The following is a 26,760-nucleotide window of genomic DNA, read 5'->3' as shown; positions in this document are numbered from 1 at the left end:
GGAAAATGGACAGAGTTTTAAAACATAACCTGAGGAAATTTCCCTGCATGCGTTAACTCTCTCCTCCAAGTGAAGCCGACCTGCTGTCGTGGTTTGAAGCAGTGCCTTTCTGGGGAAGGCTCTCAGAGCCAAAGCTGAACCCTGTCGCTAAGCTAATGCATCCCATTCGGGCAAGAAGTATTTTTAACAGACACAAATATTATTCCCAACTGCAGCCATTTGCTTCCCCTTGTGTGTGCTTCCACAGAGGCAAAACACACTCAAATCCCTCTGCAAAGCTAAGCAATGGGGAGCCATATGTTTTAATCTATCACTGATTCTTTTTCTCTTAGTTTTCTCGCTTTCCAAATCCCCTCTTCCCCCTCCTCGCCACTCCGAAAGAACTAGGGACAATCGACCCAGGCTAGTTTAACTCTATCGGACAACGCAGCCAGCCGGCGGCCTGGATGAGTCACTCGTTACTAAGGCGATATGTAGATGCACCCTTTGAAGTCGCTGCTCTCGGAGGCAGCGCGGGAGGGAAAGGTGCGCGGCCGAAGTTTGCGCCTTCCCCGCGGGGTCTCTCCCGGGGACATCGGGCAGGGGGGAAAGAGATCCAGAAACGGCTGCTCAGGGGTTAATAAGTTTCCCCGCTGCCAGGCCGGGGGGAGGCTGACGGGAAAGCAAGGAGGGAGGGACAAGGTGAAGACTCCTGCCCCGGGGGAGTGTTAAAGGGTAAAGCATGGAATAATAATAAAATAAAATAGAAATAAAAAAAATTAAAGGGAGGATGGCGATCGTTGTCGCCCGGCTTGGAGGAAGGAGACCGAAGCTTGCACTTGCCGTTTCCTAACACGCTGACCCCGAGCCCACCAGCACTGTTCCAGGGAAGTGGAGAGCCGCACAAAGACCCAGGTAGCGGGGAAAGGTGCGAGCACAGCGCAGGGGCGGGCGAGCCTTGGCTCGACTCGCTCCCGGCGGGCTCCGTCCCGTACTATCCCCCGCACTTCGGGGGAAGAAAAGGAGCGCAAAGACCCGTCTGGAAGAGCGAACAAACTAAGAAATCGCCGTCAGCCTAGAGGGGCACACAGGCATCCGGCAGGACGGGGGGCGGGGAAGGGGGGGCACCCAAAACCCAACCCAACCCCACGCGAAGGACACAGGCGCTTACATCCTCCTCCTCGCAGTCACTTCGCGACTGGTACTGGAAGCGGGGCCGGCTGCTTTCCTGTTGCAATGGACGCGAGGTCTTCCCGGCAGCTCCGTCCTCCTCGTTGCTCTGGGCGCCCAGGAGGTGACTCGCTTCGGGGGGAACGGGGAACGAGCGGGAGGTGTTGATCTTCCCGCTGAACCGCTGGTACAGTGAAGCCATGAAGTCAATCCGCGGGAAACGAGGGAGAGGGAGGGAAGAGAGCCGCTTCTTTTTTTTCTTCCCCTCCTCTCTTCTGTTTTGGCTACAGCATGCTACACGCGGGTGAGGATCAGTCTCACATCAGTGGAAGGGAGAGGGAGGGATCCTGCTCCCCGGTCCTCTGCACCGGCACCCGGAAAGAAGCAGGGGGGGGGGGGGGGGTGGACGGGAGAGATCGAGAGAGCGGAGAAGGGGGGAGTGATAGGGGGAAGAAGAGAGAAGATAGATAAATAAATAATAAAACGCAATCGAGCCGTAACACCACAGGCCCCGGGAATGCTGCACCATCCAGCGTTGGGAAGGAAAAAACCCCAGAAGACAGAAAAAAAAAAAAAGAACCAAAACACTCCACGAAGACGTACCCCGATAATGGCGCCTGAGTGGATCAGCATTAAATGTGCTTTGGGGGTGTGCGTGTGTGTTTGCAAAAGCAGGGGAAAAAAAAGGAAGGGGGGCTGGCTCAATCGCTGGCTGTCAGCAGCTCCCCAGGCAGAGGTGGCGGAGCAGTCGCCTCCGAGGTCGCATACCAACAGTGTGCAGAAGCGAGAGGCAGAGTGACAGAGTGTGTGAGACGGAGTGGAAGAGGCTGGGAAGCCTCATTCAAAGCACGTTGGTCTTCTGGGGAAGGAGGGCTCTTCTACAATCATCTCCTTTTCGGAACCTTCTTTTTTTTTCCCCCCCTCTGCCTATTTTTTTCCCGGGGAAACAACTCAAAAGAAAAAAAAAAAGGAGCAACAGACACCTGATCGCCAGCCGTGCGAGAAAGAAAAGAGGTGGGGAGGGGGAAGGCGAGGCGGGGAGGAGGGAAGGCGGGACTCGCAGCTGGAGGGGCGCTGGGAGGCCGGTGTGCGCGGAGAGGCTCGGCCCCAGGAAAGGGGCGAGGGGAGGGCGGGCGAAGCCTCCCCGCTGCCCTGCCCTGCCCAGCGGCCGCGGGCACGGCTCAGGCCGATAAGCGGGCAGTGCAAATCCCCGTCCCCTCCGCCCGTCCTCCTCTTTCACCCCATGGCCGGGGAGAGGAGGGAGAAGGGAGGGTTGCGGGGTTGTTTTTTTGGAGGAGGTTGTTGTCGTTGCTTTTTTAAAAGAATCCGGTAAATCGTGTCTCTCTTACTATTTTTATATTAATTCATTTTTTGCTGCATTAAAACGTGCTTCAGCGCCACTCAGTGGAAATCCGCCCAAAACGGCTCCCGGCCGGCGATAAACAACCGCGGTCCCGGCGTCGGGAACGGATCCGGGGCCAGGCTGGGCTGGGGGTCAGGGTCGGATGCGGGGCTGGGACCGCGCCGGGACCCGCCCGCCACCGCGGCCCTTGCGGGCTCCGCTTCCTCGGCCCAGGAACCGCGGCCGCTGATCAACGCTGTCGGCGGGGACAGACGGCAAGTGCTCTGCCAAGGCTCCTGGGCTCGGGGTCAGCCCCCGCCAGCCCAGCACGGCTGCGTCGGGATGGAGGGTGACAAATCCTGTTGCTCCAGCATCATGCTCCGTGGTTTCCATAGCAACAAATGCTTAGGTTTAAAGGAAAGTGACAGAGTTGCTGTCCCCCCTTCTCCTTCCCCAAATCCTCCTCTTTGACCTCTAAATTTACCAGAGAGATTTGGATTAGAACACACAAAGTGTAATCCAGCCTTTGCCCATTCCCACTGAGAGACTTGCTGCTGCTGAAGGGCTCACAAACTTGGGTATACTTTTACTAGGGGATTTGATGAGCTGAAACGTTACTAAACACTGTCCTTGATTAAAGTTTTAGCTGTTAAGATAATACCATCTCTGATATATGTAATTTCACCAGTCTTAAAAAGGCCTCTCACTTCAGTAGATCAGGTATACAAAATTTTAAAGTGCAACTATCCTTCCTTGCATGATTTCAACAACTGCCTGATCAAAAATCTCTCTACATCTGAATATTCTCATCCACTGCTTTTTATTTGTGTCTTCAAAGTCAGTGATGAAAAGTCTTAACATTTAGATGAAAAGGGAACCTTATCTGATCAAGCAAGAAAACAAAAGCAAATGCTCTGTCACCTTCCTGACAAACATGAAAGAAGAAATCATTTTCATCTTCACAACTGAGATCCTGACATTTAATTAAAAAACAAGATGAGCACACAATACTCTGAAGCAAAGGTCTGGCTTCTAAATCATAGTGACATACATCATAACAGAAGTAACTTTCGAGAAGCCACTTGGACCCCTCATAACATCTGTTTCAGGCACAAATTGACTACCAAAAGTCCGAACAGGTAGCTCAGCTAAATTCCGTGTTGAACTGCATTAGGAATCACTTTATGGTATTTGAAATTGATGACAACTAGCACTGAAAAAAAGGATCAAGAGAAACAAATTAAAAGAAATAATACATTTTTAACATCTAAGGAAAAACTAGGACACAAAGGAATAATCAAAGAAAGCCACAAAAACAGTAAGATGAAACCACTAGGCAGGAAAAAACCCTGAAGATTAAATGTCTGAATTAAAAGGCCTCAAAGAAAGCACATAAAAAGAAAACATTCAGCCTCACAGCTCTGCTCAAAACTGAAAGAGCCACTAAGGACCAATTCAACTCCAAATCCATTGTTTTAATTCTTAAGAACCACGATTTCATGTAATTGAGTTTATCTAATCATGCACACATGTATTGTGAATGTAGGTGTGTACACGGTTCATGTAAAAATCAAATTAAAGGAACACAAAATTGCAAAAAACTCAGTGAAAAACAAACAGCCAAATGGTCCTCATCCACCAAAATATCCTGATCATGCAGCTTCAGGCTGTGATTCATTTGCCCTAAAATAAATAATTACAGCTATTTAAAGGCCTTCTTGATTTCAGCTCTCCACTCCATGACAGACCAGGGACAGCAGAAGCAATGTCATGTCATGTTCTGGGTATCACGGTGGGTGAAGGAAGATGAGTTGCACCAGTTGGGAACTGCAAGACACATTTCTGTCACCCTGCTACAGTGAGAGTGACCTCGTGGAGAAGGGCTGAGCAGGCAGCTGGAGGCAGAAATATCTTGAATAAACTCTTGCAATAAGATTCAGTAGAATCAGTCTGTTGACGGCATTACTGAAAGCAGGAGGATTTTTCTGAGTCATAGGAGACCCAGATGATTTCATTAGGGACTCTGGAGAGTGCTCCAGTCTGCTGCACACGAGTTATCTCAGGATGTAGCTTGTGCCTTACAAGCATGTGTTCTGGGAGTCCTGCCTGCCTGTTAGGGAGGGACACAATCCAGTGCTCCTGAGTCACTGCTCAGTGCTGGAAGCCCTCTGTTCTTCACTTGCAAGTCCATGGTTAATTTGTCGTTCACCTGTGCATGATTTGGAGCCCAGAGGCCTCTATGACATCTTGGTTATATGACCACATACTGTCATACAATGTGCACATCAACAGGGCATGTAAAACGGGATGGGTCCAAAAAAACCCCACAGAAATACAGGAAACACCAAGACACAAGAGTAAAATGGTAATAAACATCAGATCAGTAACCAGAGTTTCATTGCAGCAAAAGACCTTCTCAGCCTATGGCGAGATTTGAGGAGAAACAAGCAATTTGTGTTATGAAATAAGTTTAAAGACGCATAATATTTCAGAAGTACAAACACAAAATTCCTAAACACACATATGTAAGAAAGATCCTTTCCCTAAATCCTGCAAAGAGATCCCAAGGTAAAAATCAAGGCATTTCAAAACAAACAGTGTCCTCAAGCGTGTCTTACTTGTATATTTAATTCAATAACCAAAGCTTTGAAAGGAGATTTGATTCCTAACTAGTGACATTTCCATCAAAATAAAGTGTGCTAGTTTAAGACATTTTCCCTGCAGCAGCAAAGTATGTTTTACCGACATTTTTAAAGCATACAGATAAAGATGACAGGGTTTTTTTCATGTTGTATAAATAAACAGTGTCCCTACATTTCAGCACTATTAATGTAACACAATCAAAAGCAGGTCAAACCCAAGCCCTACTGGCTTTAAAACTTTACATAAAATACTTTTTTTCAGACAAGCAAGCTCAGAATAATACTGGCTACCAGAATAACACTGTAAAGAAACAATCCAGCAATCTTACTCTTGGATAATTTTTTTTTTAGATATTCCTTCTATCTGTCAGGGAATTCAAGGGTTGTTATTCATATTGCATTCTTCTGTTCTGACAAAGCAATTTATGAACTTGTTATCTAAATAATATAGACTTTGTTGCAGACAGAGCTAAACATGTTTCTAGTTTTCAAGTCGTGACAGTTATTAAGAAGCTGATTAGAGGGGTTTTTTAACAAAAAAAAAAATTCAGTAGTTCAAGTACACTTGTTATTTTTGAAAATATTATATTTTCATTTTTCCAAGGAACTTCAAGGAATTTTAGAATTTCCTGGTTATTTTTTTATATCATCCCAGAAAAAGCCAAGCAAATATTTTCTCTTTAAATGACTGTAATTATTAACACAAAATCTCTCATTTTTCATAATAGCAACTTTCTAGGCACTAGAGAAACAAAGACACACTATTTTAACTTCTATTACCACTGTTAGCCAAGATAAAAACATCCAGCTCATGAATCTCTAATGGCCCCAAGCTTATACCTTCTATACATCTGCTGTCTGGTGTCAACTGAAAACCTGTGCAGACCAAAACAGAACAGAAAATATCTCTCCTATGTCAAATACACCAATTCAGCAATCCCTGAAGATACACTCGATCATTCATTTTGATCTAATGTGTGTGCTGGGGGGAGCAAACCACTGTGTCGAGACAAGTGACAGTAAGGCTGCAGAAGGCTGAGGGGTGATACATATTGTGGAATTAGTACACCAATCTGTTCCCTTTCTTAGCTCATTATTTGAGATAGTAGCATCTCAGAGCAACTTACGCAGAAATGCAGCACTGGACAGTGAGTGAGCTTAGAATACAGAGAACCATATCTCTCTGGCATCACACTCTATTGGGAAAAATAATCTTGCAGGCCTTATAATGATGTAAAAAAAAAAAAAAGAAACACAAATCCCTAAACAAGCAAGACAACTTTCCAGGGTGGACTAAGAAACATTGGGAAAATTAGTTTTCTGGGCACTGCAAGAATAATTCAATCTTCCATGAGTGGTTGAATGAAGGTTTTCTGTGGGGAAATGAAAATGCTGATACTCAAGTACTGGGGACAGTGGGCAAAGGTGGCTTTAGAGGGCACAAGATTTTTGGGGGAAAAAACCCATGTAGACTGGAAGAAAAGGCTCTTCAGGGGAAGAGATGGGCCCAGAGGAAGCAGTGAAGAAAAAAAAATGAAAAGCATATAGAAGAGACTGGGACACAGTGAAGTACTGGGGGGGGGGGGGGGTGAGAAAAAAAGAAGATGAAGGCAACTGAGGTCAAAGAAGCAGAGAAGAAATGGACCAAAACCGTCAGAGATGGAAAGCACTAACATGCCTGGAGAGTGGGGAGACAGGCTGGGGTGATACAAAGGTTAATTGGAGCCACACAATGGCAGGATTTTTAAAACCAGGGAGATCAGCTGCTCCAGAGAGTACCTCTCATACCTGGTGGATAAATGTTCTCTCAGTGGTCAGTAGACAGGTGATTTTATCCACCAAGGAGTCATGATACACACCTACGCCTAATTAAATGAAATCAAGAACACATAGCTGAATATCAACAGGTTCTTCCTGGTAGTATGAGCAGAGCTGTTTCCAAAGGAAATGGGTGAAAGTCCTAAAGCTGAGGGCATTTATAAATAGTCTCTATGAGGCATTAGAAAATGTGCTGCAAGGCATAATCCTGCCAATTGGCAAAAGGATAGATCACATGACCAAGAAGGTCTTTCCAATATTTTTTTTATGATTTTGCAGTTCTTCAGGGAAGATGAAAGACAGGGAAAAGAAAAAAACCACAGAAGAGAGGAGTCAGGAACAATGGCTGTGCAGGTCTGGTGCTGGAAAAGGCAACTGCAAAGCCTGAAAGAAAGAAGGCACTGATGTACATGTGTTTGTACAGCTGTACACCACATTGGGGTCCTGGCCTACCTCTGCACCTAGTACTGCCAAACAGACCAAGAGAAATTTCTAGTGCAGACTGTCCTTCTTGTCTTAACTACTATTCTGTCTTTGGAAGCTTTATCTGAGAGAAGTTAGGGTGACATCCCAATTCCATATCTTCAAGAGAAGCTAGGATGTTAGGTATTAAAGTTACAGTTAAATACATTTTGTTTTGGATGCCAGGAGCTGTTGGCATCCAAGCAAGACTCAGGTAATGTTGCTGAACTGGTCCCACATATTCTTCTCTGCTTTGTAACCTGCCAGTATGCTCAAGTCAGATATTCCATGACAACAACAAGCTTGCCTGATTAATCTGATCTCCCAAGGGTGTTTTCAGCAAGAAAAGGGAATATATTTTTCCTTAGAAAAGCAAAGCAGGCTGTTGCAGGTCTATCAGAAAAGTAACCATCTTGCAAAAGCATTCACTGGCACTTCAGTCAGCTACTTCAGATGGTCTCTGTCTCAAGGCAAGAGATATGCTCAGCTCTATATTTGAAAGGGATCCACAAGATTCCTGCTCCATTTATGTGCATGAAGCACATCTGCACATCCTCAATTGCCTGTGTTGGGAGAAACTGATTCAATTCTTCTCTAATTCACCACTATAAAAGAGGTAGCACACAGAGACAACATACCTTGAAGAAATTCTGAGTTTTCGCTTGCCAAAAAGAACTTGTGCATGCAGAATCTTAGAGAAACAGAAGGAATTCAATGATTCAGCATTTCGAATGCATGCCATAGATTTCAAAGGGAGCAGACAAGACTAAATAATTTCTTTTAAAGACTTCTTCTTTATAATACAGAGATTCTATTAAACAGATCTGTGACTCCTCAGACTAGCTCTCGCTAAATTAATTTTTTTGTTGCTTGGAAGAGAAGAACTAAACCCTAGATCTTCTAAAAGACCCAGGGGATATAATGACACAATTCTAGTTTTTGGAACCCCCACAGCTGAAAGAAAACCTTTGAGAGAAGTATGAATATGGAGTGGGGAAAACAGTATATGTAGAGAAGTGGACATCTCAAAAAGGCTAGCACAGGCAACCAAATATCCTCCTACTCCTTTGTTCTCATTCTGGCCCCGCCAGACATATGTTTCTTCCTCCAGTTTGGCACAGATTCAGCATATTCAAATATTCTTCTCTTGCAGCCTCTTACAAAGAAAGGAGCAATGATGGAGGTTTGTAAAAACTCTCCCTGTGAGAGAGCATGTTAGATACTCTCTAGGAATAAATGCTGGATCAGGCAATCTTGAAGGCTGCAGGTACAATTCAGTCTGGTTTCTGGCTCCCATCAGGGTTACAGGCAGGTGAGGAGCTGTCTTGAAATGTCTTCTCAGGGTGGTTCTAAATGTATAGAACCACCACTATGGGCACTGCAGAAAGTTTTCAGACTGAACAGAAAAGCATCTGAGTTTCAGTTCATCTGGGGTTAAGTGGGCTGTAAGGAGGGATTTTATGGAGCATTCTAGATCAGCAGTCTGAAGTCCCCTGGAATCACCTAGAAGTAAATAATTCCTTTTTAGGTTTGGCACTAATTTCAATTAGTAGATGTCTGTGCTACTTCAATATTAGTGCTGGTGCATGTTCTTTCTTGCTCATTTGCCTTCATAAATTGATTAGAAAAAAGGTTACCAGTTTACTCATGGTTTTCTAGCTACAAGTTACATCATTTTCCCAATTCACCTGTCTTAATAACATAAAGTCTAAAATGGCTGAGGGTCATGGAAGTTATGTTAAAGGTTTGTAAATGCTTCTGGTCAACTGCCACTATGTAACAGTAAATATAAAAGAGCATAAATGGCTGTCAAAGAATGTATTTGTTCTTTAAAAGGTGGCAGACACAAGGACAAGAAATTAATACTGACAGGAGAATAATTAATTATGTCCTTACCAATTTAAGACAGGTTTATGACCACAGCTATTTAGGGTCAACAAATATGCCAACTAAAGAGACATTTTCATTTTAAATGCTTTTTAGGATGTGTCTGGATTTTAACTCATACCCATATGTGCTTCCTTTTGACTTTACCACACTCTGTCAATGTATGCCAGAGGCACCAAGCTTTGCAAAGGTTTTAGCAATGTTAAGTACTGGAATACACACCAGAAATATCAAAATCAGATCAGTGATGGCGTAATCAGTATGAGCTGCTGCTTTGGAAAATTCCAGAGGATATCTACATGCATCTTGTTGTATTCACTGCATGTACCTAAATTTAGGGGCATTTTATTTCTAGTTGCTAATTAAGCTGATAGAGATCTTATTGGCTTGCTAAGTAATATCTTTAAAAAACAAATAAACCCAAAGATTTGTGAAACAAGCTGTGCAGATTTCTAGTTCCTCCTGACTCAGAGGCAGATCTATATGTTTTTTTGCATATGCCAAGGAATCATAAAAACATGTGAAGTGAAACAAACAAAAAGAAGTGTGAAAACTAACTTTAGAGACATTGAATGATTTCACGACAAAGATAAAAGCAATCCAGGACTCTGCTAAGCAGGAAATACAAGCTGCTTCATTATGATCTGAATATGACTGCAACAAAGGCAATCCTGTGAAATTTTGACTACAACTGATAATTTTAAACCTCTGAAAGAGCTTTAACTTTCTCTTCCAGAGAAAAACAGTCTAATTCCCTCCAATTATACAAGTACACAGCAGTGCTCAGATCCTCTCATTCCTCTCCACAAAGTAGGCAAGCAGCAATGAGGCAGTTAAAAACATCACAACATGGTCCAAGAACCAACCTTTGAGTCCATCACAGTTTCTGCAATATGACTTCAGCAACATTTTGTGAAAGCACCAACATTCAAAGCAATTGTGGAAAAAATTAAGCCACCTTGACTTAAGGCAGTAACAATTTATGATCAAACATCACTTGCTATACTGGCTGACATCTTTCCTTCAGGAACGTTGGCAGCAATGGGCAGACAGAACCAGCGCCCCATTTATTTGGAATTTAGGGTTCTTAAATCATTAAATTGTATCTCAATACTACACCTCCAATGATTTCATAGAAATTACTACACTATAAGCTCCTTCAATTTCATGAGACTAAGCGAACTTTACCATTCTTCTGTGGGAATTATTTATTCTAGCCATTATTTACCAATTTAAATATGTCTTTGCCTATCCAGTAACTTAATTAAACAGAATTTGCTACTGATCCCAAGAAAAGTAAATTTCTTGAAAATATCTCTACTAAGAAAAGAGTTTCCTTGTATTGGTGTTGCATGGTATTTTTGGAAGTGGATGACACCTCAAAAACAATTAGCATGGCCTCGTTGTGTCATACAGAAACATACGGGTCTTTGAAGATAAAGAACACGTGGTACTGACATTTGCAGCACATGATGACAAATGCAGGCAACAACTTGTCAGAGGTAGAAACATTTGCTGGATAAGAGAGATGTCATAACCAGAAAATGGGACAGTCACCCCAAAGACAGGCAAAATTTTGTTTTGCCTAGAATTGGACATGCAGGAATTTAAATTACCTGGGATTTTCCCACAAAAAGCATCTGCTTCATCTTGAAACACACAGAGATTTTTTGTATTAAAAAATCTACAAGAAAATATTGGAACCTGGCTCGTATCAGAGGTCAAGTCTTAGGAGGAGTGTTTGAGTGAACTGGGGTTGTTCAGCCTGGAGAAAAGAAGGCTGAAGGGACACCTTATCACCCTCTACAACTACCTGAATGGAGGTTGTAGCTGAGTGGGGATTGGTCTCTTCTCCCAGGTAACAAGCAACAGGATGACAGGAAACAGCCTCAAGTTGTGTCAGGGGAGATTCAAACTGGATATTAGGAAAAATTCCTTCATGGTGAGGGATGTCAAACACTGGACAAGGCTGTCCAGAGAAGTGATGGAGTCAGTCCCTGGAGGTATTTAAAAGATGTGTAGATGTGGCACTTCAGGAGGTGTTTTAGTGGTAGGCTTGACAGTGCTCAGTTAACAGTTGGATTTGATAAACTTAAAGGTCTTTTCCAACCTAACAATATGATGATTTTGTGATCCTACAACAAAAGGAAAGAAAACACTTGAAAGGGGCTCAAATCTGCAGAATTTCCTGGTCTCTTAAACCCAAAATAGCATTACTTTCAGAACACTCACCAGGGCCTATTTCTAAATAAGCACACTGGCAATGATTCTGTCTTTGGCCTGCTTTCCAGGGAGCTGCAGAGGAGGGCTGCTTCATCTGTAATGTACCTGTACGTTGTTCTTATGATCCAGGGCTGAAGGGCTCCCTGTTCTCATGACTGACTCTTGACTGGGATGCTCATGCTGAGCTTGAGCTCCCCTCTCCGCACAGACAATTCTCTAGCCAGGCCACCTAGTTTCAGAGACAGCAGAAGCTGCATGCCCTGCCACCTTACAAGCCCCACATGTGCCCCAAAATGTCTTAAAGTAGGTTTATGGGTCAGCTGCAGTGTGGGCTGCTGGCACATCCCAGCTTAGTACTGCACCCATGGTGGGAGAGGTCTGATTGCACCTTCCTGCTTATTTGAGAAACAGCCTAAGGCAAAATTACGAAGTAATCTCTCTCTCTCTTTTTAGCAACCTGTAGTGCTTTTCTATACAAAAAAAAAAAAAGAAAAAAATCACAATGTGATTTCTAAGCTGACAAGAGACCTTTAAGATGAGAGCACAGACATAATATTAAATATGCTCCATCACACACAGGTTTTGTCTATTATATAGCTCATATTAGAAAATAGTTGTCATTTCTTTATCAGATCCCTTTGGAAACTCACAGCTGTTGGACCCTGCCCTCTACTGACATGCTTCTCTTGTGAACACAATGCAGTCTCTTATATAGATGACAGCCTAGATGGCACACTAAAAATGAGTCTTTTTTGAAGAGAGAGGCCAAAAAAAAAAAAGGACAGGAGGACAAAGCCTAAAATGCTAGAGATTTTTATTTCCTATGTCAAAGGGCTGAGATAGGAAAAAAATAAAAAAAAGAAATCTAAAATTCATTATTAATAATAAACTGAAGAAAATTCATTTGGATCAATACACTTTCATAAATAAAAACTTAGACCACCTTCTACCCTCCAGATATAAAACTGTTCTGTTTATAGTGCTTGTCAAGCCTGTTCTCTGAGTTTAATAAAGAAAAAATGCCAGATCTGGTATAAGTTGCAAGGGTAAACAAGCAGCTAACCCACAGCATTCGCACACAGGGCACAAAGCAGCTCTGGTACTGAGGGAGCACTTCCACTCCCAGCACTCTGTGCCCTCTGCCCAGCACACACTGTTATTTGTGACAAAAAAAGTAAGCATTTTGATATCTGTTTTCACTTAAGGCCCTTAAAGTGGAGACAACATCCATTAAGACTTACAGTAAATTTCTGAGATGAAACTTCTCATTTGTGTTCCACAGATGAGACCAGCAGAGCTGAGTGATTTGCTCATGCAGGTCTGAACTGAGGGCAGAGGAGTTCACAGACATCTAATGACTCTTTGTTACTGGGAAGGCTCAGCAGAATTAGAAGATGAAGCATCAGCAGGGGTACCACTTGCTAATTTTGGAAGGAATAGGCCCCAAATCAGAGCTGTTCATCTGATCTGGTGCACAGCTGCTTGTTTAAAATAGGCAGCTAATAGAAAAAAGCTGAAGTCAGAGAACTTACACCACAAAGACAGTAAAACTACCCCGAGAAATAACATTCGTTCTTCCAAAGTCATTGCTATAGATGTCACTGGGGTGGGTGTGTGCACTCAAGGAATTGTGTTTCTTATGCCCCAGTTATTCCATGTTTGCAGCTGCAGTCCGAAGTAAAACCCCAGCACGCTGTTTTCTCTTTCTGTAGGGTTTTGAGGCTATTTCCTCCAGCCCCACTGAAAGGAAAAACAGAGTTAATGCAGGCAATGAGAATGCTTTATGCCCTCCATAAAATCATTTGACAATCCAAGGAAAACTTCCCTGAGATTGTTGTTCAGATTCCAACGTGATTAATCGTATTTACTGGGAACTTTACTTGAGTAAGGACCACAGGGTCTGACAAATCTGAGCAGGTCAGCCCAAAACATTGAAATGATTCATAAGCCTAGAAATAAATAAACATTTGGGAAAAAAAAAAAGACCTGTAAATACAGATCAGCATCACCACTTGAGGGTGCTGCAGTAGTTCTTAAATTTTAACTTGAGGATGTGCTGCCAGGCAGGTACTGTACACAGAGCTACACAGCAATAATTCACCTAATTACTTCCATGGAGGCACTCAGAACATTTGGAGCTAAATTAACACAAACTACTGCTGAACAGGAGAGCTTCTTCTGAAATAGAGGTTTAAAATCCTTAAGCCCTTCCAACTAACTACAGTGATAAAAAGGGATTCTCCTTAAAAGGAGGTGGGAAAAGAAAAAATTAACTCAGGGATAAGAAAGCCCTCAATTACACAAGCACATGCATTTCCAACTTCAAAAAATTCATTACAAGCATAAATTCTCAGCTCTGCCCACACATTTCTTTTGACTGTAATACAAGAGAATATTTTTCAAGGTATATCAAATTGATTTTGCTATAAACTATTACAGGATTATAGTCCATCTGAATAGTCTTCACTACAGGAAACATACAAAACTGGTCTCTGTGGGAAATATATTGAATAGTCAGTTCAAAAAAAGCAATACCAAAATACAATACAAAATGTTTCAAAAAAGTCACAGTAACCTAAATGAAGAGTCTGAGTCAAGCATAATCTAGGATTCTCCTATTATGTAGAACTTCCTTTTCTTCATTTAAACAATCATTATATCCTCATGAGGATATCAAGACATGAAAAAAAAAAAGAACAGATAATGAAGTTTCTTTTGAAACATATGAAATCACTCTCTGTTCGAAAGCATAGTGACTGCACATGAAATGAGCTCTTCTTTGGAAAGCATGTCCAATTCCAGTTCTTTTATCAGGCACTCAACAGAGCTGGTCAGGAACTATTTGACAATAGTCTCGGGAAATGCTGATCCATCAAAGTTAAAACTGCTGGTGGAAAAAGGGCTAGTGTAAAAGAAAATTCCCAGTTCAAAGACATTTGTGGATGGGATTTACTGCTTAAGGATAGGATTTATTGCTTAAGAAGCTACAAATGGGCAAGTTTCACCCCAAATATAAAACCAATTTATATCCAAAAGTGAGAATGAAAATTGAAAAAGGTCTAAAATTAAAATAAATCATTTAAGTTGATCCAAACTAATCTTATTCTTTGGTTTGCCAGAGAGCAGAAAATTCCAAGATTACCCATCCAAGCTCACAGCATCAAGATTTTGTGGCCTTGAAACCTGAGTCCTTCTCAGCTCTAATCTTTGTGCAGGGTGCCCATTAGAACATGGCAGGTTCTGAGGCTTTTTGAAAAAGATGATGATGATCTTGATGTCAGAGTACTGCAACCAGTAAGACTGCCCTGGGGTAAGGGTGAATATGATCTCTGTCCAGGCCAGCACCAGGAATACTCCTTCCACATCCTCCCCCATAGGTGACTATTCCACAACATACTTTTTCCAGGGCTGTAGTCTCACAGACAAGGAACTTAACCAATTTAAAAAGATTGATTTAACCCCGATGAATATCTTTCTGCAGTACGCACTACCCAACAAACGCTGGAGCTTCTCTTTCCCAGCAAAAGGTGACAAAGCGAAAGCAATGAGATGAGGGTGACTGTGTGAGGAGAAGTGTACAAGAGCCAGAAATTCATTCTGCATTTGATTAGCTCCATATTTCTTCTCTGGCCTTAGCACTCTAATAACCTGGAGTCATTTGGCCCCTATACTGCAATACTCAGCAACAGGAAAAGAGAGCAAAAGCTACTACAGACACTCTGCAGAGACAGGAGTAATCTTTGAACCTATGTAGCAAGACATTGTTTTATTAAAGTATCTGAAATTAGAACCAATATGTCAATATTCCCTTTCTTTATGAAAAGTGTGCTAGAAATAGGCAGACAATCTTGACATTATGTGAGTTTTTCTACAGCCTATTCACTTCTACATTGCATTGTTCAACTAGTTATTTTTAAATTTTCATTACTTTGCAGACTGTGCCCTGATTATGTCTCTGAGAATGGTATCCTTTTAAATACCTTTACAAATGCCTTTGCACATGATTAACATTAGCACAAGATCTACCTGCTACCCTATGACAAGGTCACAAATACCAGATGAACATTTCCAATGAACAAAAGATCTGTATAGTTTTTGTAAGTTAGAGAACTACTGTGAGGACTTTTTTGAAGGACAAAAAATAGCAGAAGAAGGTAGAACACCATCTTAGCCTCATTTAGAATTTAAGTCCATCTCACACAGGTTTATGTGGAGTTCCAGCTTGGCCTATACGTACAAAAAGAGTCAGCAAACAGCCAGAGCAAGTGATTTGCCTGTTGGATGCACAGGCAGGAACTTCTGATTACTGATTTGCATCTTTACTACGTGGTAGATTATGCCTCCAGAAAAGTGATGCATTTACCTTCTATTAGCTTCAGTTAGACCAGGATTAAACTCTGTTTCACTTGCCCCGGAAATAAAATATGTGCATAATAACCTCCACCTACCCCAGAGGGTGCTGTGAAGATTAATGGTAGGAAAACACCTGGATCCCAAGGACAGACATTTGTCCTAGTTATGTCTACGTATGAAAAATGATCAGACTTTCTTTGTTTCTCAGAAAATGGTCACAGTTACTTTAAAATACATATTCAAGCTAAGAGTTGTGAAAGCAAACATCAGAATAGTTGAAATTATTAACAAGTGACATGCAACACTGTAAATGTATTTCACAGGTAAAGGTCAACGTTGGAGATATGAGACAGCCTTTTACATTAGAATAATCCATATCGCCTTCTCTTCATCAGTCATGTATTTCCATAACTCTGCTTTCTTTCAGTCATCTTATTTAACAAAAAGGATTTATGTTTTGTGGCAAACAGCACTGCAAAAAAAGCATATTTATTAAGTCTGCCACTGCAAAATCTTTTCTGGTAGATAAGTGTTAGCAGCCCCTAGTTTTTTCAATAAATAATTTTATTATTTATTGCACACTCCTACTTAATCTTTCATTCTGTTTAATTACACCAGTTACACATGCTGGGTAACATTTCTTATTTTCCTTCTGTAAATAGCTGGTATCAAAGCAGATGCCTGTAAGCACTCCTTACAAATGAGGGATGCTGACACTCACATTAAACCCCTTTGGTTTCCTGCGCACAAACGTTTTTAAAACATTGAAACTTTTGGGCTGAAATATTTCATTCAAAGGAGCATGTGGCTGTTTTGTGCCAATGCACACGGGGAGAGTGACAGCTGTGCAACCACTGAGTTATGGCACACTGCAAAACTCCCCAAACTTCTCCACAGAAGCATTTCAAAACATCTGCCCTCCAACAAGATCCTTAGTGCTGCATTTTGTGCATAGCAGGGTCAGGATCTACCATGCTTTACTCTACTTGTTTGCAGCATGCAGGGAAAGGGGACAGCAAAGTGATTCCATTATTTCTGCTGGAGCAGGAATTCTCTCTTCATGGTTTCACTGGATTAGCAGGAATACAGCTACTGTTGAGATAATTAGCAGAGGCAATTAATAAGATGTTGCTAATGTTTTACTGAAACACAAATAGCAAAAGATAAATAATTCCTCCCTCCAGATCTAAACCAGAAAGAATAACTGACAGCTGGAGGGGAGGGGAAGCAAGTAGTTAGAACACACTCCAGAACTGCAAACCCTACTTTTGCAGGAAAATTTGAGTATTCATGCATTATATAATTTACTCAAGCACCTATCCTGAATCAGCAAAGCACCTGGAAAGTTCTCCACTGACTCCAGTGATAGCAGGATTGCACCTGAAGTTGAAAATGCTCATCCTTAGAAATGGGAAATCTTAATAATATGATCATCATGTGGTCCAGTCCCGTGAGAAATGTTCTGTCCGCATGGAAACCATTGCAAGATCAGTACTACAGTTTTGTATCATGGTGGTAGCATTCCAGACAATCACCTCATGAACCAATACCCTCACCTTTACTTTGTGAAGAACTACAACCTCTACTTTGTGAAGAGCTACAATCCTTTCACTCTTTGCTTTCTCCAGCTGTATTTTCTTTCCTATTAAGAAAGGGCTTGACTAATTCTTGATACTTTGTTACTTCTTTTGCTCCTCAGGGAGAGTGAGAAACATACAAAGCAGAATTAAGACTTACCAACAACCCTGAGTTTTAATTTAGGACCCCTAGAAAAAAACCAGTTGAAACTAAGTAGTGCCCTACCTCATTTCTCTCTCTGTAAGACATCTTTTCTTGCTCTGGAGGGATTTTCCCCATGCCTCTCTACCTAGGACACAGCAGCTCTCCCCAAGCTTGGCACTTACACCACATCTCTTGCTTCCTAAGCCTAATCACCAGCTTCTTCTACTTCTTCATGGCACAAACACGCCCTTCTTCTAAACGCATCCCTGGCCAGACACTCCGGTGGACCAGCAGTTCCTAGTCTGTGCCACTCTTTCTCCCTCTGACCTCAAATACAGACAGGGAAGGTCACCCACTGTACTGGGACAAGCTACCACTAAGCTTCTCAGCTCCTAAAAGGAGTCAGTATACATTAGAATATCCTTTTTAAAACCAATGCATTTAAAGGCTGAGCTTTTCAGGTGCTTTGAGTATGTCATTGCCTGATCCCCCAAAAGATTTTGGGAATGCTTAAAATAACACCTCCTCTTTGGGCATGGATGCTTATTTATGTTCTCCTTTGAGATGAGATATTTTCTTTCTGAACTGGTGTTTGGGTACATCAGAGGAAGCTGTTTGCTGGGCAAAGAGCTACACACTGTTGGTGATGTGTATAAAAAAACACTGCCCATCAGTCTGCCATTTACGTATCTCTTCCAGGACTGTACCCATCCTCACAGCAGAGAAAGATCCATGTACTTCCCCTTTGCACACAGCAATTCTTAGTTACTATGCATCAGTACAAGGAGAGGGGATAGGAAGACTCCCCATTTCTTCTTTTGGTGACTCTGAGTCTTTAGGCAGCAGATGAGCAGGATATGTATCTGACAGCATGTGACACCCCTCTCTCACTTCCCTTGTACAAGAAGCACCACATGTTATTACTTCCAGACTGTTCCACACGGGATGGACAGAGCTCTCTGCAATGCAGAGCAGCTTACCATGGGAAAGCAGGAGTATAGGAGCAGTGTTTCCTGTTTCTAGCATTACTCGTGGGCTGAGAAAGGATCTAATGAATCACATCCATTTGTTAAAATCATCAAACCAAATCAATGATATGTTTTCTGTCTGTAACACTGAGCAAAGGGAATTCTGGAGGAAAAGGTAATTAATAAAGAACAGAATGGAAATACTGCATGTCCTATGACAACATTTTTTATTTAGATTTAGCACAATTAAGAAATATGCCTATGCATGGGTCTCAGTTCCCTAACACCATTAACCACTCAAACTTTCAGCAGCTTTAAACCATCACGTTTACAGAAACCCAGGCAGCAAGCCACTTTCAAGCTATCACTTGCATTAGGGCAGGAGGAAGAAGTCCCCCTCTGCCTTTTGCAACATACTCTAATTCTTTACATATGGTCTACTTCAGATCTGTGAATGAACTCACATTCCAGAGTCCTGGAGAACACTCTTCTAATTGCCCTAGCTTTTAATGGGCATACAGGTCAGGCAGCCTTCTGGTCTCAGCCAGCCTTCTGATGATGCAAGCATGATCCTTGTGCTGGACAAGCTCCAGGCAAAACAGATCGTAGCTGATCTCTTGTGCACCACCCATGACCTAAAAATGGTGAGTGGAAATCCTGGGTTGGCCATGTCAAGCAAAATGTTTTCCTCAGAAGGAGGAATCTTGCATCTGGAAATGCACATGGAAATGTGCATCTCTATAGCTGGCATGACAGTGTGACAAGTGTCTGTCCATAGATGACCAGACATGGGCAAGGCAGCTGAAAAGAAAGATCAGCAGGCATTGTCCAAAGGGGATTAGATGAAATTCCTTCTTGCTAAGGCACAAATAATACTCGCCTCCTCATCCTACCCTCAAAGCCTCCATATTGTTGTAGATGAAGTTCAGGCAGTTCACCTTAATCCACAAGATATGACTGGAGAGAGAAACTGACTTCCAGCACCCCTTATTCACTTTGAAAATGCTACCAAATATCTCAGTGCTTATATATGCATAGACAGAGACACACACAGATACATACACAAAGCACAGGCATGGAAAAGTTTGGAGCCTCAGTGCAGACAGGAGACATGCAGGACCTTCAAACTCTTGACAGTCTAAAGCTGGAGCTCAGGGCTGATCCAAAGTCCACTAAGAGTCTTTTCAGAGTCTCCAAATGTTAGACCTCCATGTAGTGAAAGAATTGAGTTACCCTCAAGAGCAGCAAATTAAACCCAGATAGGTACTGGCTAGGGGAGTAGAACATTTATGAGATACTATGTTCATCCCTGGGGTTATTTATGGGTAAGGAACCAGGCTTCTTGTTTATTTGTAAAGAAAATACAGCCACAGTGTGCTCTTTAAATGAGCAGGCTTTTGATATTTTAGTAAGCTTTGCTATTTTTACAATGGGCCAATATTTCGCTCTCCTCCTGCACTCTGAATTTTACCTGTAATGCCCCTGTCTGCACACATCTTTCATGACTCTGGCAGAAATGGGTACCACAGACATTTCAAAGCATTGCCAGTCATTTCACTAGTGTACTACAATGCAATAAAATATATGACATATCACAACTACAAAATACATTTTAATCTTTCCAAAACCTGCTTCTGTTGATGACCCATAAAAGGGAGAGAGAATACTATTTCATTGCTTATCTTCACTGCCTAAGCTCCCACATTACAAGATGAGAAATGTTATGAGTCTGAATGAACTGACCACCTGCAATAACCAAATTTCTTTCTACTGTTTGAAAAGCAAATAAGCACAGGAAAAGCAATAACCTTCTATATATGTTGAAAGGGCAGAAGAATCCTTGAGTTCAGTGCCCTTTCCATATAATGACAATGTCAGAAATTTCTATTAAGTTGACACTGTTCTTTTCAAGCTGAAATTACACTGGTTTCCATTTAGGAAAAAAACCAACAACGCAGAACAAAAAGCGTTGCATGAAAGTAACTTTTGGCACCACTTATTTTTCCCATTTCTTTCCTGCAGATTTCCCTCCTACTTCATACTGTCCCGAATCAGAGCAGAAACCTTTGCTTTCTTAAATTAGCACAATGACTTAATGCAGACATTTTACATCCACCATCACCATGATTAATGGAAATAGATTTGTCTGTACTGCTTAATGTTAAACAGCCGAGGTCAGGTTATATGCTAATTTAAACTTCATATAATCCTGCTGGCATCAGTGGGATCATGTATGACAAAAAACATTGCTTCACTCGCAATTCTGTCTCCTGGAGCCTTCCCCTGCATCTTAACACACACCTCTTGTGATGGTCTAATGGGTACAGAGCAATGAGAGTCATTCACAGCAGATGGTATTTTGCACTGCTGCTCACAGACGACAGTGCTGGGATTAGCCAGTCACACAACAAACAACTGGCCTAAAAGCAGACAATAAAAGCAGAATATAAAAAAAACAACATGTATTTTCACGGAGCAGAACTAATGAAGCAAACTTTTCCAACAAGGCAGAGGTCATGGTTAAATCCTCCAGTGTCTAATGATGTATCAGCTCCAACAAGAATTTGTATCAGCTTCAACCGGAATTTGTCCTGCAGGTGGGGCACCTCATAAAACTCTTCCTTTATAAGGCCTCTAGTGTTTGAGAAGACAAAAATATTACACAACAGTCTCCCTTCAAGGATCTATGAATTGTAACTTTTCTTACCAGACTATCTATTCAAAAAAAAAAAAAAAAGTGTGGCAATAGACCCTCACACTGTTTGCCATAGTTGGTTATAAAATTATTGAAACAGGCAAAATTATAAAGAAACACACAAGTATTACTCTGAGTGCCTAAACTTCTTTGGAAACCAGGGGGTTAAAAAAAGAACCAAGAGAGAGTATTAGAAAAGTATACTTACTATCTTCGGTTGGGGTCTTCAGTCAATGGAATTAAACATATTTAAAATTTACAAGCTCTGAAAACACATTCTGGAAGGGTATCCTCCTCTCCATGGGCTATAGAGAGCCCAGGTTACACTCTAGAATTGAATGTCTAGAATGAACCTCCCTCAAGTTAGAAGAACAAAATTAATTTTGCAGAGAAAAAAACCTCTGTGAATCTAGTGGATCTCCCACATAAAGACAAGGAGTCTCCTTTGTGAAGTTTTAACAGCCTCCGAATCTCAGACAGCCTATGAGCAGCCCCACAAGCACTAGGTTGAAGCTCATTCTTAAGGACTTGTAGGGAGGAAAGCAACTAGCTCATTTATGCTCAAGCATAAAAACAAGGAGTGGCAAGATTTCAAAGGTTCAGAGCTTTTGTGAGGCTGTGCTTTTATAGCTATGGCACATTCTCTGAGATATCTGTGAATATTAAGATGTGCTGTGATATGAGTATTGTTTCAGCAGGAGGAGGCTGCTGCATTTAGAAGAAAAAAAACAAAAACAAAAACCTGCTTCTCCTATCAGTTCAATGTGCACAGAACAAAGTGCAACACATGTACAGAAAAGCCATCACCATTCCTGCACCTGTCACTACTGGAAGGCCATCTGGGACCATATCTTCTACCTTTTTTTCTGGTAATGCTCCATCCCAAGCTAAGTCACTGGGGTCTGTTCTGATATCACCAAGATAACTGGTAGGCAAAGGACTGTGTGCATTTCCTGAAACTCCTCCTCAATCCTGTCAAGTGACTGAGTACAACTAGGGGAGTATCACAACATAAAGAGTCACAATTAGTGAAAGAAAAAGGAGGTTTATTATTCATATTTCAGCAGCAGGTAGAAACCACAACTGTAATCTGAGTCACAGTGTGCCAGGCAATATATAAATATACAGTGAGAGCCAGTTCTGGCTCTGAACAGCCTACAGTCTTCAGAAGCAAGAGAGGCGGGAGGTGAGAAGAGAAACAGAGAGAACTAATATACACAAAGCAAAACCACTCTCAGAGCTAAGACTGTCTCTTTCCAAACACTGCAGCCTCTCCTCTGCCCCGTCTGCCATGCTGCCTGCTCATCACAACACTTTGATATCTTGAATGTGTTCACTTCCCACAGGTTCTCTGCAAGTTCAGCTATGGGGAGCCCCAAGCAGAAAGCAAGCTGAATCACACTTGCAGAAACCAAAATCATCAGTTTATTCTGCCATAACTCTTCATGAATCCCCACTGGGTTATTGCTCCTTTGTCCTTTATTTCTCTTTTACTGTCTTTTTTTTTTTTTCGTAACTAGGTCACCTCATCTCCTGAAGTATAAAGCCATAAGACTATGAAAACATAAAGGAGATTTATTCCTCTCTGTGTGCACGATCTTCTTCACTGAAAGAAGTATGGGAACAACTACAAGGTTCATCATCGACTTCCAAGAATAGACAAATGCCTTTGTTATGCTTCTGTGGCATATCTCAAACACAGGCAGAATGAAACCCACAGTGAAGACATTAAGTTGTCTGCTAAGACACTTGAGCATGGTCCAAAGGTGGTAAAAGGTCAGAGACTAATTTCATTTGAGAATTTTAATTCGTTAGACTTAACATAAGGCCAATGGGGGGGGGGGGGGGGGGGGATGTTACACAACAGGGGGACGTTACCTCCCTCTCTCTACTTCTAGATACACATTTGTATTGAATTTATGATTTATAAGCATCATGATAGACTGCCCTTTGCTAGCCTCTTAAAGGGCTCTCTGTCACAATCATTCTTCACATATGATGCTTAAATACATTTTAATAAGTTGGTCTTGAGACAATAAAATCCCCAACAAGTGAAGCGGACAGAAATTTAAACCCTGCACATGCCTAAAATACAAAATCTCTGTAGAATAAAATCAGCACTTCTTTTTCCCTCAGTACTCCTGTTTTGCATATTTTAAAACTGATTTCTGTTTGTATTAATTTCAAAGGTCTTAGTTCACACCACCCAAAAATTATGTTATTCACAACAGATGCTTGTTCTTGGGAAATATCTCCACATAAAGCAAGGCAAGTTGATGGAACCCACAGAGTAAAGCAGGGCTGCTGGCATCCAAGCTGTCTGTAGTGAAGGAAAAGCTTGTAGTTATTTTATTAACAGGCGGATGCTGATCCTATAATTCCAGGGCTATTTATGAATGTACTAGACAGCACACACAAGCTCACACGTGCAGATAAATACAAAGTGTTCTCCAGAGTCACAAAAGACCTTGATTCACAAGTGCCATTTAAACAAATACACTGTAATGCTGACATTTCAATCTTATGGAAAATGCTTCTGACAATAGACTAATAATATACATCCTTAAGAAATTAATTCTATAATTCTATATTCCAAGCTTCTCTGTAGCAGGCAGACTCCTATCAGTATAAAGAAATAAAATTATGTGGAATAGGAATATTTTCTTAGAAGATTATAAAAGGAAAGAGCACATTAAGAATCTGTATCTTTTAAGCTGTTCCTATCTCAAATTTTCATTTACATAAAAAACCCACTTGTTTCCTTAAAGCTTAAAAATTTTTAAGCTCCAATGTCTTTCCTAGGAATTAAACACAAGTCCATGGACTCTACCATGACCAGAAATACTACTTACATTCTTCTGCATCTACCCACTCCCTTGTGTGTATAAATTTTCTAACTAAGAGCAGGCGTGCCTTCTGGGCATCCTTTATCAATGGTTCATTACTTTTGTCAAAGCCAAGAACAAAACATTCAAAGCAGAAGAGTTGCCATGTGCAAATAAATCAATGAAGTTCAGAAGATGAATTAGGTATCTAGCTATGGCGAAATCTGACTCCAATGAAATTAAAGTCAACTCTACTAGTGTAGGGTCTGCTGACCTGGAGTTTTCATTAGATTCACAGGAAATTGTAAGCTCTTAAAAACACTTGTTAATAATGCCAGATGACACAGTTATGCAATTATCTGGCCCATTAGTTTTGCAGTCTACAACCACTGGCAAGTCGTTTTCCCACACTCCAAAAACTTTCATGAAAAACAGTATTTACAACAGAGTAGTTGATAACACAGTGCTGATCCCAGAAACTCTGCTCAAGTCCCTACTTCAGTTATACCCAGGGCTGGAATACAGGTCTCTTTCCAGGATTAGGAGAAGAGTGGATATGAGAGTTTCTAATGCCTTAAGTAACTGTCAGCTCAGCTTCCTCATGTATTTGGAGTTTTCAAAGTCACATTATTTGAAGAAACAGATTTTTCACACAACTTAGTTGTTGCAACATTCTCTAGGAAAACTGTGAGCAAAATCACTAAGAAAGGAAACAGTGAGCATCTACTAAATTTTCAGACTTCATTGGATCTACAAGAGCAGTGAGCTTAATAGTGCTCCATCCATTAGTATTACTGGCCAAGGCTGCTCGATAAAGGCTTTACAATGAAAGCATAACAACCACAGTGGGCATAATTCTTAGTGTTTCTGTGGACAATGGCTAAATCAATACCGAGTACCAGCCTCAGAGTTTCCAGACAGCAACACGGTAAGTCTTTCTTCTTCATATAACTTCACTAACAGCATGCAATAAAACATTCAGCAGGCACAAAAAATTCCTGCATTTCAACACAACAGCATAAATTTTCCACTTCTAGATTGTCCTCTGTTGTGAAAACAGGACAGATAGGCCAGTGTGAGGTATGCTACCTAGACATGCACTTAACTTCTATGGATTTTGTCCTGTGTGGTGAAACTTCTCCTTTGTGCTATTTGCCCATTTTCAACTTGTATCCTCAATTATGTCTGCAAGTCCACAGAAGTCAAACCCAACAGTGACAGAAAAGGATCTCAAGCCAACACTCTGTCCAGCTTTCCCTAAAAACTTAAGTACGGAGTCCGCAATTATCACCTGAGCTGTTGGCCATGCTATACTCTCACAGTACAAGCTGAGCTCTCTTTCACACCTTTAAGCTCCTAAAGTTTAAATATTTATACCTAAGCCCTAGTTATATAAGCCCCCTTTATAAGTAATAACCACTTTAGGTCAGGAGTCATTTGATCTATTTCAGCATCTATTTCACAAGAGATGAGTTCTGTGCAAGCCTCAGTGAGTGTATTCATTAGATCCCCACAAATTTCTGCAGGAAATGGGAATGACCAGCTCAGATGTAACATGTCCACCCTGCATATGTCTACATTTAATCAGAAATCCTGAACCAGTCATGAATTAATCCTGTTCTGTGTCTGTCAGTCTCCTAACACTGTCCTTGCATAGAAAGTACTGTGAAGAAAAAAGCATTAAAGGCTGTTACATGTGGTTACTATGGCAGTGTGGCCAGAAAAGGACAAGGCAGAGCTGAGACTGAGTGGTCCTAAATAACCATGTATTCTGACACCTTCTTGGGCAGTATTTACCTAGATAAGGGGAGCTTTCCAGCCTTAAGGTACCAGAACTAAAACTACCACAGCTATTAAACAAGGGATCTGCTTGGGGTCTAACCCAAATTCAGTTTATCCAGCATTCTTTGTGCAAGATTTCTATGTGTAGTAAATAATTTCCAAATATACCAAAAGTAAGATTTCTATGTGTTGTAAATAATTTCCAAATATGCCAAAATCAAAATAAAACAACCATGGTTTCTTAATTGCATGCATAATTACTTCTGTAGTACATATGTAAATACCACAAATGAAGGCACTGAAAAGAAATATGAACAAATACATTTTAAATGTCTGCAAGACTTCAAGCTATGTAGGATACATGGCCTCAGTTCCACACCAGACTTGAGAGCCCAAATGCCTTTGATTTTCAACCATTAACTCATTTTTGAAACTGGGATGTGCAGGCCAATTGACTTGAGGATAATGAAAAACTAAAGAATAAAGAACAGTCTGGCTTTACTTATGTATGAAGTCACTCCTCAGTGAATGCAGAAGGAAAAACAAAGGGAGCTGGCCACAGCCACCAAGGTGATGGAGAGGACAGGGTAATACCACAATCAACTTACTTCACAGGAGGAGTACTGTTTTCTAGTTAAATCCTCTTTCACAAGGGATTAAGTCTCTATGAAAAAAACCAAAAAACAATGAAGAACAGTGTCTGCATAACAATTCCAAAACTGCTCCATCTGTAGACAAGCATCAGTGTACTTTAACTCCCACTGGCAGACCACTGAAAAACCAGTTTGGCAGCATCTCCTATATTCAGAATCAAGAGTACAGAGAAGTCAAGTTTAAATCTGTAGAGATATTCAGATGTGGAGTCTCTCTTCTGTCAAATGTGGATATGTCC

At 41.4% G+C, this 26,760-nt stretch overlaps 1 protein-coding gene across 3 annotated transcripts in view; it reads right to left on the bottom strand.

Moving 5' to 3' along the window:
- DPP6 (dipeptidyl peptidase like 6) overlaps positions 1-26,760 on the bottom strand; it is a 547,763-nt gene that overhangs the window by 399,539 nt on the left and 121,464 nt on the right. The window contains exons 1-2 of one of the 3 annotated variants that reach the window (XM_071559975.1): positions 1,753-2,098; positions 1,151-1,511 (exon numbers count right to left, since the gene is read on the bottom strand). The exons of the other annotated variants lie outside the window; for them this stretch is intronic. Coding sequence (XP_071416076.1) covers positions 1,151-1,351 — 201 coding nt within the window. The 5' untranslated portion in view covers positions 1,352-1,511; positions 1,753-2,098. Of the gene's footprint in view, positions 1-1,150; positions 1,512-1,752; positions 2,099-26,760 lie in introns of those variants that run through there. 3 annotated transcript variants of the gene reach the window in all.

This window comes from Pithys albifrons, chromosome 7 (assembly GCF_047495875.1).
Source record: "Pithys albifrons albifrons isolate INPA30051 chromosome 7, PitAlb_v1, whole genome shotgun sequence".
Lineage (NCBI taxonomy): Eukaryota > Metazoa > Chordata > Aves > Passeriformes > Thamnophilidae > Pithys > Pithys albifrons.
Note: the sequence above shows the minus strand (reverse complement) of the source record. Positions and strands in the feature narration are given on the sequence as shown.